The sequence below is a fragment of the Taeniopygia guttata genome, chromosome 3, assembly GCF_048771995.1.
Source record: "Taeniopygia guttata chromosome 3, bTaeGut7.mat, whole genome shotgun sequence".
Classification (NCBI taxonomy): domain Eukaryota; kingdom Metazoa; phylum Chordata; class Aves; order Passeriformes; family Estrildidae; genus Taeniopygia; species Taeniopygia guttata.
In genome coordinates this window covers 53,713,148-53,727,782 of record NC_133027.1, presented here as the reverse complement: position 1 = coordinate 53,727,782, position 14,635 = coordinate 53,713,148, and the positions used below count along the sequence as shown (strand labels likewise).

General features: G+C 47.2%; 1 protein-coding gene across 1 annotated transcript; it reads right to left on the bottom strand.

Annotated features, from left to right (window-relative positions):
- Window positions 1-1,950: 1,950 nt before the first annotated feature.
- LOC116808104 (uncharacterized) lies at window positions 1,951-12,191 on the bottom strand. Its single transcript, XM_032747507.3, has 4 exons — window positions 12,145-12,191; window positions 11,767-11,942; window positions 5,666-6,130; window positions 1,951-3,016 (listed from the first exon to the last, which is right to left on the bottom strand). Exons 1-4 carry the CDS (start codon window positions 12,189-12,191, stop codon window positions 2,508-2,510), a joined length of 1,197 nt encoding a protein of 398 aa, XP_032603398.3. The 3' UTR covers window positions 1,951-2,507.
- Between the last annotated feature and the right edge of the window lie 2,444 nt (window positions 12,192-14,635).

Genomic DNA, 14,635 nt, shown 5'->3' with positions numbered 1-14,635 from the left:
CAAAACTCCTCTGTGTGCTGCTGTTTGGCTGGCAAGTGACAACCTGCTACACAACACTGCTGCTCCCTCGTATTATTCAGGGTTGGATTAACCAGTCAGTGATCTCACATCTTCAGTCTGGCTTACGTCCTCCTACTCAAGACTTTACCCACACCGACAAGGACTGTCTCACCAAACCACACAGAGAAAAAAATCAACAGCCCAGCATCCTCACACCAACTATCCAGGCATGCTCTTGAAATGCTTTGGTTAATACATTGCAGCATCCAAATGAAAGGAATCCCAGGACAACCCTCAGCCGACAGACTGAGAGAAAGGGACTGATTTCTCAATCAAAACCAGTAGCCACTGAGATGCAATTCCAAATAGGCCAAAGACCAAAGCAGAAACACTGTATTCCAAAAGGGCCACTTTCACAGTGTTGGAAACTATTACAAGCCAAATCAGCTTGGAGAGATTTTGAAAGGAAAAGAAAAGTAGTAATTAGGAGGTATTTTAAAAGAGACCATCTGAATAACAAATATCCACAATCACATGCACAAAAAAGGTGATTTTTGCTCTGTGGCATATACTGTGGTTGGACTTCTCCATACCTTAAAACCCTCCAAAATCTGAAGAGAGACTGCAAATGCCACAGAGCTGCAGATCTCTTTATGCCCCTCCAAGGTGGTAAATCGCATGGACCATTTGTATCTCCACTACTGATCTTCATGGCTCCTGTGTTAACTCTGGCACACCTTGCCCCTAGATCACAAGAGGAAAGAAATCTTTCAGCACCCACAACACAGCTCTTCAGTTAAGGGAAAAATGTAATAAAGCATTAAGTCTCAAGTCAATAAGCAACGCCCAAAGGCAGCCCTTCTCACTTTAGCGTATTGTCCCTTTTCTCAAAGGCATGGTCTCAATTTCCTTTTTCTGAGGTGAGCTGTTGGATCAGCTCATGGTGGTTATGAAGCCACAGTCTCTGTCACACAAAAGACCATCATTTGCTTTCCTTCTGCCAGAAGGTCCTTGGGCAATTCAGCAAAGAGCTCCACAGCCTCCACAGTCAGCCTGAGGTCTAGGAGTGATATGACAGAGACCACAGCTTCATGACCACAAGCTGATCCAACAGGTCACCTCAGAAGGTGCAGATTAATTTCCTTGGGATAATCTGTTTCAGCAAAACCGCCAGTTTTATGCTGGTTTAGTATGCTGAACTGGCACAAGAAATGCTCCAGTAAGAATCAGGGTCAGTGTAAGTGTAACTCTGCTGAGTAGAGGGTGAGAAAGCCAGGACCAGGGAATAGGGAAAAGGCACAAACCCCATTCCTTTCAGCAGCACTGCACTGTCACATTAGCATCCATGCTTGTGAAACCGCAGGCTGAGGACTTGCTGTGGAGCAATAACTCATCTGCAGAACCTTTCATGAAGTGCAACCCAGTACTCCCAAGCAGAATTTCTATCTTACCCATCAGCTCCCCAAAGCATCATACATATAAAGTAACAATCTAGTGAAAGGGGAAATAAAATTAGCTGCACAAATATTTAGATAACCCACGATAAAAGGAGAAGTAGGCAGCAGCTCATAGAAATTATGAGCCACAAACCTGATAAAATGGACAAAAGGAAATAAATTCTGTGACTGCCAAGAGAACAAGAGAGATTTTGATCTTTGGGTGTTTGCTCTCCTGGGTGTTTATTGAATTACTGTTTTTTCTTGTATATCAAAAGCAAACTGGCTCAATTTTGGATGGACAAAGTAGATGAAAATGAAGAGGGCAAAACTATTTCATAAATATTTGTCGCGGTGCCTCTGGTGGTCCGCAGCTAGCCAGATGTCAGGCACACTGGACAACAAAGGCCACCCCCTATGGCCACCGCGGGCGAGGGGTGTGACCCGTGAGTCCTGCTGCACAGACCCGAGAGAGAGACCCTCTGCGACGTAGACAAAGACGCGGGAGTCGTCCTTAAGGGGGTACCAAACTCCAAGTTTATTGGTGGTCGGCGAGACCCACCTCAACCTGAATAGGGTATGCCCCAAAAGGCAAAGGGATACAGCTAGCAAGGGGCTATAACAGGGGGTGTCAACATGGGGAGGGAACAACTGTGGGCCAATGGGGAATAACCGGGGAGTGGTGAAGGGAATGACAATCAAGGGAGGGATCCAATAAGGTGAGGGGGAAGGAGGGGTCCCCAGGGATCAGCCTATCACCTGAGGCAGGGGCTGGAAGGTTCTGGATAGAAGGGAGAGGCCTCAGGGTGACAGACAGGCCCCGGGGTGGGGTCTGGGGAATGACTTAGAGGAAAGTTACATAACTGGGGTGGGGAAAGGGAAGATTGACAGGCAAAAGGGGGAGGAGGAGAAGGAGGGACAGACCATGTCTGGAGGAGGAGAAACCATAATATGGGGGAACTAAAAACACACCCCAACAACTCCCCCTTTTTTGTTTTAAACAAAACGAAAAACTTGGTGAAAAAGTCCATAAAAGTCTTTAAAAGTCTCTTAAAATGAATTAAATTTGGGTCAGGGTAGGAATTCTGAGTCCGGGTAGGTGTCGGCGAACCACGGCTGGCAGGTGGGAGCCGTCTCCACCCAGGGTCCTTCTGGTTCAGGGACTGGTTGGTCTTCTTCGTCCACCTCGGGTCCCTGGGCAGAGAGGAGCACAGCCGGGTTCGTGGCATGGACTGTTAGAGCTTTAGTGATAAGGTTGGACACCAACCGTCTCAGAATCCTGAACATAACAAGGGCTAAAATAAGAATAAACACAATCACTAAACCTGAATGTAAAATAGAAGTGGCCCAGCCCGAGATACCCCAATTTCCCACCAGGTCACTCAACCCATCCCCAGTCTCTGTTTTGATGTCCTTAATCATGTCTCTCATTTGGTTGATGGCTTTCCGGACGTCCCCAGCCTTGGAAGTCAAGTTTTTGGTTGGCTGGGGAATGATCCACGTATAGCTGGGGATGATGAGGCATAGTAGGATGAGCAGGTGGTTGGGGTTCATGTTGTTCTGATGGTCTCGGGCTGAGGCTGTAAAATAAATATAAACACAGAATTAGCGAGGGTTAACTTAAATTGAATTGATCCGTCGCCTTCTCCTCCAACAGACATCCTTGACTTGCCGGGTTAATGCAGCCTAGACTGATTTTGTAATATACGGGCGCACCCACGTGGCAGGCACCCATCTTAGTCCTGATGGCATAGCCACACATGAGTATCCCCGCCCCCTGGCGATAAGTTCGAATGGTCCTTGTAACTTCCAGGTTTCAGGGTCTTTTTTAAGGACCGGGGGCTTTTCTTTCAGCTCCAGCTGAGGGTAGGTTGTAAAGCGCTGCGTGATGGGAGAGTTCAGGTTTTCAAATGCACAATTTAGAAAATTGTGTGTGAACAGTGCTTGGGCTAGCTGGACATGAGGGAACTCCGCCTTGCTGTTTCCTAAAGTGCTGGAATTCCCTTTTAAGGAGGCAGTCCCCAAACCAATGTCCCGGAGTCCCACACAAATAGCACCGGTATCCCGGTTTCTGGCTGCGCGGCATGGGTCGAGGGCGATGATGTGGTGTCGGCGGTCCGGCGTTGGCAGCGTAGGCATGTCGGGCTGGTCTTGGTCTGGATGGCGGTGGTGTGGCCGGTGCAGGTCCCCCAGCAGGTGGATCTTCTGTCATCGAGAGGTCAACCTTCTTTCACAAACCTCCAAGATATCCTGCAGGGTTGGTTTCGGCTCCAGAGGGAGGCTCAGGATGGCTGCTTTGCACTGGGTGTTGGCGTTGACAGCCGCTATCTCACGCAGCACCTCCTGCCTCGCGGTCTCATCCTTAATCTGGAGCTCCACCGACCTGCGGAGCCTCTCGATGAAATCTAAAAATGTCTCATTGGGGGCCTGCACGATCTTGAGGTAGTTCAAGACCGGACCCTTAGGTATAAGATTTAAAAACGCCCTTTCCGCCACCCACACGGATTTTCGCAATGCATTCCGGGGGATCTCTGCGGCCTGTCGCCCTCCATCGGCCCACTCTGCTTGTCCGCAGTGGTCGGTGGAGAGCATCCTTCCCCCCGCGTCATTAGCGGTGGCCGGGTTCTCCCAAAGTTGTAAAAGGGAGGCCCGGACTTCCTTCCGCCACTCTTGTCTCCCACCTCAAGAACTCCGTAGGAGTCAAGAGGCAGGAGAAGAGCTGGCGGACGTCGGTGGGGGTAAGGTCCGTTGATAATGTGGCCATCAGTATCCCCCGGAAGCACTTGCTCTCCCTAATGAACTCCCGCTGCGCTCTGCATAGCTCTTTGGTAACCTGGAACGGCAGCAGAGTCCACTGGGCACGAGTGCCGCCCTCGGCCAGTGGGATGTAGGTCACCGGCGCAGCCAGAAGGGTCTGTGTGGGACTGGTGTTACTGGGAAGGGAACCTGTTGGTAATTGAGAGCAGCTTCTGCTCCCCGGCCCCACCCCCCGGGCCCCACAATCGTGGGAACCGGAAGGGGGACTGTGGGAACCAGAAGATGGTTCCAAATGGGAGGGGCCAAGGGAGTGGGTGGAGCCCATGGGAGGAGGGCCTTCTGCCTGAGGGGAGTGGCTAGGGGAGGGACTAGGTTAGGGGCGTAACCCGGGGAGGGGCAAAACTCATGGGAACTGGGGGCGGAGCTGAGGGCGGGGTTGCCAGGAGGAGGAGGGGCAACGGAGAGGGAGGAGCGAGAACCTGGGGAAGGGTCGAAGGACTGGAAGGGGTTGGAGGAGAAAAGAAAGGGATTTTGGGGAGGAGAAGACCAAGAGGTGGGAAAATCCACGTGGCACCCACCATCTTGTCTCCCCTCGGCACCAGCGCCATTTTGAGGGGAAGAACAAGAGGCGGGAAAAGCCATGCGGCCTCCGCCATCTTGACTTCTCCGGGGGCCATTTTGAGGAGAAGGAGAATCGGGGACATTAAACCGAACAAACTTGGGGGATTGTTTTGGATAGCGCTGTACATTTCGGGGAGAAACGGGGACTGGAAATTTCCTGGGGAGTCGGACGTCCATGACTCCCCAGGCGGGGAGATCTGGAATTCTGAGGAGAGCCAGGGAGGCGGTAGCAGCCCCACGGTGGATCACGGGTTGCTCCCCTCAGAATCCCAGGTCTGGGGGAAACCGGGGAGGGAAGAGGGCTAGGGGAGAACATAACTGGGGAAGATCTATTAGATGGTGGCTCTGTCTCCATCCCCTCTTTTGATTTTAGAATTGTTCGAATTTGTAAGGCCCAAAATGTTAATTTAGAAATCTGACTGCTCCCCGTTTTTCCTAAAATTGTTAATTTCTGGCCAACTTGATCCCAAAATTGAATATCAGTTACCTTTTCGGTGGTAGTCACCTCCGGTAAATGGAGAAAGAGCCATCTCACTAGATCTTTAACTTGGTTTTTCTTAACAGACACCCCACCCCCCCATTAGGACACCCAAAACTTGGAGAAAGACCCCCTTCTGCTCTGCGGACAGCTTATTGCCCATTGCATTGTTTTAAAGTGCAGTGCAGAGCAAATGAAAATCCCACCTCGGAGAAAAAAGGAAAAAGAATCAAAACAGCCCCCACCGGACAGCCCAAAATCTCTCCCCCCACCCAGGGAACAAAAGAGGAAAGAATCCCCTCGTCCCGCACCCAGAAGAAGAGAAAATGAAGGGGGAAAGAAAGAAAAGATGTAGGGAGTTTTCTCTACTTACCAAGTCTGTAGGGGCAACAGAAAATCCGGGGTGGGGTCTTTGTCGGGGAGAGACTTCCAGGGAAGCTGCCTCTCCCGTTCCCCAGGAGCGCAACCTCTAAAACAAGGCCTGCTACAACTGGGGGTAACTCAGCGGCCACGGACCTCTTGCAGGCTGTCGCGTATGGTTTTGTAATGCAGGGGCGGCAGCCCCGCTGGTCCTGTCCGAGGGGTCTGGCAGCGATTCCAGGCCCCACGTTTGACGCCAAGTTGTTGCGGTGCCTCTGGTGGTCCGCAGCTAGCCAGATGTCAGGCACACTGGACAACAAAGGCCACCCCCTATGGCCACCGTTGGCGAGGGGTGTGACCCGTGAGTCCTGCTGCACAGACTCGAGAGAGAGACCCTCTGGGACGTAGACAAAGACGCAGGAGTCGTCCTTAAGGGGGTACCAAAACTTCAAGTTTATTGGTGGTCGACGAGACACACCTCAACCTGAATAGGGTATGCCCCAAAAGGCAAAGGGATACAGCTAGCAAGGGGCTATAACAGGGGGTGTCAACATGGGGAGGGAACAACTGTGGGCCAATGGGGAATAACCAGGGAGTGGTGAAGGGAATGACAATCAAGGGAGGGATCCAATAAGGTGAGGGGGAAGGAGGGGTCCCCGGGGATCAGCCTATCACCTGAGGCAGGGGCTGGAAGGTTCTAGATAGAAGGGAGAGGCCTCAGGGTGACAGACAGGCCCTGGGGTGGGGTCTGGGGAATGACTCAGAGGAAAGTTATATAACTGGGGTGGGGAAAGGGAGGATTGGCAGGCGAAAGGGGGAGGAGGAGAAGGAGGGACAGATCATGTAACATAAGGAGGGGGAGAGGGAGAAACCATAATATGGGGGAACTAAAAACACACCCCAACAAATATTCTCATCCAGTGCAACAGAAGCAGGGGGTTGCTTATATGCATGTATGAAATGAAGGTGAATTAACTGGCTTCACTGTAAACAAAATTCAGTAAAAAAACAGACACTACCAACCAGAGTAGCTCCTAAATGAGCAAGGCTGAGTTGTGCACATGCAAGAGCTGCAGAAGAGCAGATGGACAAGTGCCCTGTCCACTGACTACAAGGACACTAACAGAGCTGCTTGAGATTTGGCACTGACATGAGACTAAGTGCCTTGAGACTACACTCATGACTACCTCAAGGCATCCTGAGAAGGAAAGAAAAGCTCAAAGCAGCTGGAGACAGCCTCTCAGCTCATACTTGCTGAACAGTGATGTATCAAAACAGCAGCTAATGGGGACAAGGAGCTCACCCCACAAAAACAAAGCCTTTGGCCCACTGGAAATTAGTGGAACGGGTAGGTCTCCCACAGAAGAACAGAGGGGCTGCATGTCTTTCCATGCCAGCAGGCACAGCCTGGAGACAGGAGATGCTGCTGTGCCTACATTATCTCCCAAAATGCTTTAGAAGTGGCCACCTCCTTCACATTCTTCAGAGTTGCCAGAAATTGCAAGTGGTGAAAGTTGCTATTGTTCTTAATAATTAACAGACTATGCCATCAATATAACTGGTAATATTCATGCTCCTTCTCCATGCAAGAGGTGCTCCAGGCAGGCCAGCAAGGTGCTTGGAGCATCTGCAGCAAGGAGCTCCTGCCATCCCCTCCAGGAAGCACTGGGATCTAAGACATCGTGCTCACAAGTAGCTTTTAGGTGCCTTTGTGAGCTGCAGCCTCAGACCTGGAGGAGCTGTGCTGGTGGAAAGGGCAGCCTGTGGCAAGGCTGTCAGCATCCCACAGCACTGCCCATGCTCAGAGCACTGCCTTTTCTTGGCTTCAGAATGGCCATGAAGGGAGGAACTCACGGGGCAAGGGCTTAGTAAGCTCACAAGTTTCCAGAAGATTCTCCTGGCGAGAGGGAAGAGGAGCAGGAACATGGGCTACTTGCCAGAGATCGATTTGTCCAATTTAAAGAAATTAATTGAATTGTCTGTGGCAGTAGGAAAGCTTGCAGCTGCTGGCTCCAGGAAGCCTGGTCAGTAAGACAACGCGGCGCCAATGCTGCTAGAATTAAGCAAGTGAGGTGAACACCCGGCAGCCAGGACTCAGGAAGCTTGGTGGCTTCTCACCCTTGCAGTGAGAGGCTTGCACACACACCGTTTCCAGTCTGAATTGTTACATCCCAGGGTGGCAACTCTCTCTAAAATCCAGGCTGGCTGTTAACATTTAGTGTGGCTGGTACAAGATAGTGTTTAAAAACTCCACCATTCTGCAATTAAAAGCTTGCCCTGCAAAAGCCAGGGGCCTGTTCTGAAAAGGGGAGAAGGGGAGCCCCAGCAGGCTGCTGAGGTGGTGGGACCCTGTGTCCCAGGCCAGGGAAGTGAAAGGCAGGGAGAATACTAACAACTGTGTAATTACAAAATTATGTTTAATTTTTTTTTCTTTCCTCAGAAGATAAGAACAGTTGGAGGAGTATATGCTGTGGGGCCTCAGCAAATCTATTGCCAGGATTTGCTGTTTGAGGCTTTCATCCATCCAGTTTTAATCCAAATTAGTAGGAGCTTCAGAAAGGGATTCTGGCAAAGTCACAGCTGGAAAGATTTTCATCATTAATTCTGCCAGGCATATAAAAATACAATTTAAAAAAAATAAGGAAGAGGGTGGGCTATAACAGCTCTTGGCAGAAACTTGTTTTGGTTTGCTTTTAGAGTAAAAACAAAAACCAAAATAAAATCCATATTTAATTAAGAAATAATCCTTATCTTTGTCTTCCTCGACATTTTTACATAAGGCTAAAAATGCCATTCTGGATTATTACAGAATTAATTTCTTTTCTTTGTAAAGAGACAGGGCAGCTGGGGGTGAGCGGGGAGGGCCAGCTCCCCTGGCCCCAGTGGCACAGGGCTGTGCAGATTTTTGGCAGGTCATTCCTTGTAGCAAACAGCAGTAGTTTAACGAGTTCAGCCTGCAGCTTGTCAGAGGGAACACCAGAGCAGCACAAGCACAGGTGGTGCCTGGCACTTGTGCGTGTTCACCCAGTGAGCACCAGCACATCCACACTGCCTGGGACCAGCTCCTCAGCAGGGACAGGACCAGAGGTGCACACACACTTCTGTGACCATTCCTGTTCCAAGCTGTGGAGACTAAAACATGACATTTTGCAAATGCTGACTTTGACAAGTACTTGTTAAGCAAACCAGCCTTTTTTCTCATGTAATTTCATTTATCCAAGAAGTGTTGTGTTAAGGAATGAGTCTTGAGCAAGGGCACACAAGTACTCTCTGCCACATATGCATTTTGAAGAGAGAGTAGGAACTTCCCAAAATGCTTCTAAATTGCTATGGGTCTGTATATTAATGAGACACAAGGTTCCCTTGAGGACAGAAGCCTATGTCCTATGGTGCTGCTTGTGATTGTGGTTTTATCCCAGTCTCTTTCACAGCTGTTATTGTAATAAACCCATTGCACCTGCCCAGCATTCCTGATCTCAGATCTCAAAGCTTCAAGCCAACTGCCTCAAAACAAACCTGATTTATAAAGGCATAAATTGTGACCACAGAGGCATCATTCTGGCCATCATATGCACTCACAAAGACAACAACCATGAACAACTCAGGGGAGAAGACCATCTGTATGTGAATGTAAGGAGCTAGACCAGGGAATCGGACTGGGGAATGAGATGCTGGAAAGCAGTGTTGTGGAAAGGGGTCTGGGGGTCCTGGTCAAAAGAGAATTGAACATGAGCCAGCAATGCCCTGGCAGCCAGGAAGGCCAACCCTGTCCTGGGGTGCATCAGCACAGCATTGCAGCTGGGCAAGGGAGGGGATTGTCCCCTGCACTGGGGGAGCCCCACCTTGAACCCTATGGGCAGTTCAGGGTGCCACAACATAACAAAGACATTAAGCTATTAAAGAATGTCCAAAGGAGGGCCATGAGGAAGGTAAAGGGTGTGGAAGGGAAGTCTTATGAGGAGCAGCTGAGGTCACTTGGGTCTTTTCAGCCTGGAAATGACTGAGGAGACACCTCATTGTGGTCTTCAGCATCCTTGTGAGGGGAAGAGGAGGGGCAAGCAGTGATCTCTTCACTCTTGTGACCAGTGACATGACCCAAGGAAACAGCAGGAGGCTGAACTGAGGGAGCTTTAGGTTGGATATCAGGAAAAGGTTCTTCCCCCGAGGGTGGTTGGGCACTGGACCCCAGGGAAGTGGTCACAGCACCAAGCCTGACAGAGCTCAAGACGCATCTGGACAATGCTCTCAGGCACATGGTGTTGATTTCTTGGGGATGTTCTCTGCAGGGCCAGGAGATGCACTTGATGATCCTGATGGGTCCCTTCCAACTCAGCATATTCTGTGGTTCTGTAATAGATCCAACTACTCAAAGGATTTTCTCCACACAGCTGTGTTTCATGTCTAGCCAAAAATCATAGTATTTAAGGAACTTTGGCTATTAGTTAAGAACTTTCATAACTAAATTGATTCTGTACTGCAGTTACCCAATTGCATTTCCCCTAGGCCTACATCAGTAGAAGAAAAGATAGAACAAGGATTAATTTTGCCTCCAAAATACACAGCATAATTCTCAGTGTTTAGTGGGAACCTTTCATGCTGGTCTCAGAATAAAGCAAAGACACTCTGGGCTGTCCAGTCATGGCACTGAACATCCATCCCTAGACATCAGTCAGAGACATCCCATCTTCTGCGACAGACTCCAGAGAAGGAAATATTGCAATTAACTGTGACTACTTTGCCAATGGTATCACCTTATAGAGATGAGGCTTTTAGGAGTTATGTATTTGATTATAGTTAACTACTTATCCTATTACATATAATAACATAACCTGTTATTTTGCACTGTATTAATGAAATATTTATGAGAACTAATCCATGAAGAACAAATTTTAAAACAGAATTTATTCATCAAGTGGCATTTTCATTGAAAAAAATAACATCAAATAACTTCAAATAAACTTTTCCTTTTGGAAAGAATTACCACAGTGATACTATGCTGTTTTGAATATGTTTAGAGTTTTTCAATTTCACCTCTTTTATGTAAGGCAACAAAAATTTGGATTAGAATCTTAGATGATCATTAACATGTCATTGTACAAAATCATCTTTTTCCAGCACCTAAAAACTGAATTAAAAAAATTTAACTTTTGGGGAGTTTTAAATGAAGCAAAATATCCTGATCCTACTTTGCTATTCAAAGTGCTCCTTGTCAAACCTGACACACTCAGTGGAATCCCCTGCACCTTGGTCTGCTGTGGGTTTTCAGCAGCCTCAGAAGCACCTCCTGAGTGCACAGTCAGCCAATATCCCAAGAGCTGCAGCAAAGACACCACAATTTTCCTCCTGACAATGGACTTTACCTTTCAGCTGCCCACCTCACTTTATGCAACCCACAAGAGTTCAAAAAGATCTTACTTGGCAAACCTGTCTCAAAGACCAGTGCCCTCAGTGCAGCCAGGCAGAACGTCCATTCTCCAGGACCTTGGTTCTGATGAGGTGTTTTAGCTAACAGAAAGCTTTCACCTCGTTGGAGTGGTGTCCTCCCCACACACAGGCTCGGGAAAGCTGGAACTGGTGAGAGGCAGTACAAAATACAAAATACAGTGTACAAAATAACAGCATCCAGGACAGAGAACTGTAATGAAAACAGCTGTGAGAATACATACATAAACACAGATTTTTTCAGCCCACTCAGCCAGTAAGAGAACATCAGAGAAATGTATTTAAAGGGTAGCACAGGGGCAGGTAAGATATATTTTGCATTTTTAAATTTTAAATTGATCACCAAAATCAATTACAGGAGAGAATAAGGTTAAAGAAATAGAGGGGTTTTTTTTGCAAATATCAAACAAAAAAGAAAGGTGGAGAGGGATACCGGTCTCTTCATTCTCCTGGGTACCCACAATACTATTTTTTTAGGAAGAAATTTCCAGACTGAAAAGACAGCCTTGTTCAACTCTGGACCTCAGTTTAAACTGCAAACCAAACTAAACAGCAAAGACAAGAGCACATTAAATTTTTCTTCCCAGCTTCTATGAAGGGGTGGAGAGTCAGAAAAGAGAAACATGGTGGTGATGGGAGCCGAGCCAGCAGCTGAACCTCCTGTCAACCAACCCGAGTTCTTCTTGGCCAACAGTGAAACCTGCAACCACTGTGTATCATCCCCATCCTGCTTCCCTGCTCTAAGTGGGAGTTTTTGTCTCTGGAAAACTTGTGGCCAGAGGACAATGCAAAGCCACAGGGTCACTACTCTGGGATACCCTTCTTCAGCTGATGGTTGTGGAATAGTCCTGGAGACATTGGAAAAAAAGCATTAGGAAGAATTCTTAAAAAGCAAAGATAGAAGGAAGGCAAAGAATCAGAATTATTAAGGCCATTTCCTCCTTGTAACATTTATACATTTAACCAATATCAAAGCAGCCTGAAAGCCCATGGTATTTCTTCCTAGCACCGTTTTTCAGTAATTTTGGTGAGCCTTGACTGACAACTCACAAATATCTGACTGCCTTCTGGGTACTGTGGTGCATATGAACACCCATGACCCGGTTAAGTCAGAACACTGAATGCTTGTCTAATAGAAAGAGACACTGAACTGTTAAGGACTTCCACCACAGCCTTCCAAGGCCCTAGAACAGGCAGAGAGGGGTCCACCAAAACCAACCATCAAGAGTTGCTGTTGGAAAGCCCATATCCAGCGAGAGGACATTGCGTCTCTACTGTAAGGGATCCAGATGCCATCCCATCACCAGACACCAGCTTCTTAGGATGGTTTACAGGGAGAGCTGCACTATCCTTGAGAAGTTCACCAAGCTGATACATCTGCTTGACCCAGTGATAAGGAGAAACTACTGAGTCTGAGTTTCTGCAAGTTTGCCTCATAGCTTGAGCAGAAGTTGGAAGTCCAGCCAAGACCCTCATGTTCCTACTAAAAAAGCTGTTTTGTATGCTTTTACTTGTGTCTCTTTGTTTTAATGAGAAGATCAAGAAGCAGCAATGCCAGCACTGGTTGTAGTAGCAGAAACAAAAAAAATTGGTTACAGCTTGTGTCCAGGTCTTGTTTCCAAGTGGGTTCTCTGCTGTTTAATGAGAGTTGAATCAGCCTTTTCCTTGGAAGAGATTGTCTTCTTCTTCACTCCCTCTGCCTATTTCAACAAAAGTGAAGCTCCCTTATCTGTAAGACATCATCAAACCTTGACCTTTTGTTAAACTTGGTCAAATTGGCCACCAATTATAAAAAGTATTAGAGAAAGATGGCAGGTAGGGTACACAGTAAATACACAGAAAATGTATTTCCACTACTCTTCCCCTTCCTCTTCCCACACATATGTGGTAGGCTTGCATTCAGAACACCACCGCCAGGTAAAGGGATCCTGTAAAAAGAGGGAGCTCTTTCCCTTTGCTGCCTCAACAAATTGCTCTCTACAGCAAAAGACAGCTTCTGCCCATAGGACCTCGCAGCTCTTTTCAGCTCCTCCCTCCATCCAATTTGCCACAGCACACAACAAAGCACTCCAAAAATAACATTTATTTTTAAAAACTGGAAAATGACACAAACCACCCCAAAAGAGAGAATGACAACGGCATGAGTTCAGTGTGGGCTCATGAACTGACACTCCCCGCCAGGGACAGGAAACTGGAACCTCATGGAAAGAGACTGAATGGAACCAGAGTGAAAGAAGTGCCAGAAGCCGCGGCCACCGATGGCCAAATCCTGCCGAAAGGATGAGCCGGCCGGCCTGCAGCCCTGCACTAGGGAGAGAGCCAGGACTGTGTCACAGCACTAGATCTATACATGCCTGTGCTCTGGAAGTCTGCACGCACAACAGGCTGGAGCGTGCACACTAGGCATGGAGAAATTTAAAGATGAGGAACATTTCCAAATGATAGCTTCGAAGTTGGGGATCAGCAGAGACTGAACATCTGATTTTAATTCTAAATGATTTCTGGTTAGCTAATGTTGATGCAGTACCCCAAATACACCAATAGTTTCTGTTCAAAATGGTATCCTTCAGTAATGACAGAGCTGGTATGTATGGACTGCTAAATAAAGGCCACTCCACTGCTGAAGGAACTAGAAGTTGGACCAGGCAAAGAAGAAATAAACAAATCATTCTCACTGAGCAGACAGAGCCAGATTTGCCACTACTCTACCTCTTGTACAACCACTTAGATCATTTGTAAGGTAACTTACAAGAAAATGGAGTTATAAGTACATAATAAATACATCTAGAAAAATTCCTTGCCTATGAAGAACTAAAATTATTTTTAATTTGTTAAGTAATATAAGATAAATGCTAAATTGCAATGCTGAAATGCAGACACGTTTTCAGAAGCAGTCCGTTTTTGATGTAATATTTTCAAATGATCAATTTAAATTCTGCTTTTGAAAAATTTTCTGAGCTTTGATCTCACTCCAAGTTGAGTCCAGAACGACTATTATATGGCTGACATTAAAAGTGTCAAAACAAAGTGATTTATAATGGAAACACAGAAAATAAATCACTATTTGAGAACTTTTTAACACACCACAGATTAGAGCCAGAAGGCCAGACTAAGTTGTCACTGAGTTTGTAAGCTTTCCTGCTGCAGCTGAGGACCACAATACACAGAAAAATAAATTCAGTTAATGAACTCAGCCAGATACACACAATGACCTGTGCCTTCCTTGGAGAGCCACTTAAAAATTATGATCTACAAAGACATTACCATGACCACAGTCAGCAACCTGCAGCAAACTGAGAAGCAAGATTCCTCTGGCTGGAACACAGATGCATTCACCAAGGCTCTGCTTGGTGAACACAGACCAAGAAGGATATATGACCATATTTGACCACCAAAATGAGCAGAGCCATTAACATCCTGAATTAATGGGCTTAGTGGTTTTCAAATTAGGTATTTCCATGATGGACGTGGTGTGGATTCAGCAAAGTCTGCCCTTTAACAAATACAGCTTTGGTTTCAAAGATTTGATTAGGCTTAATAC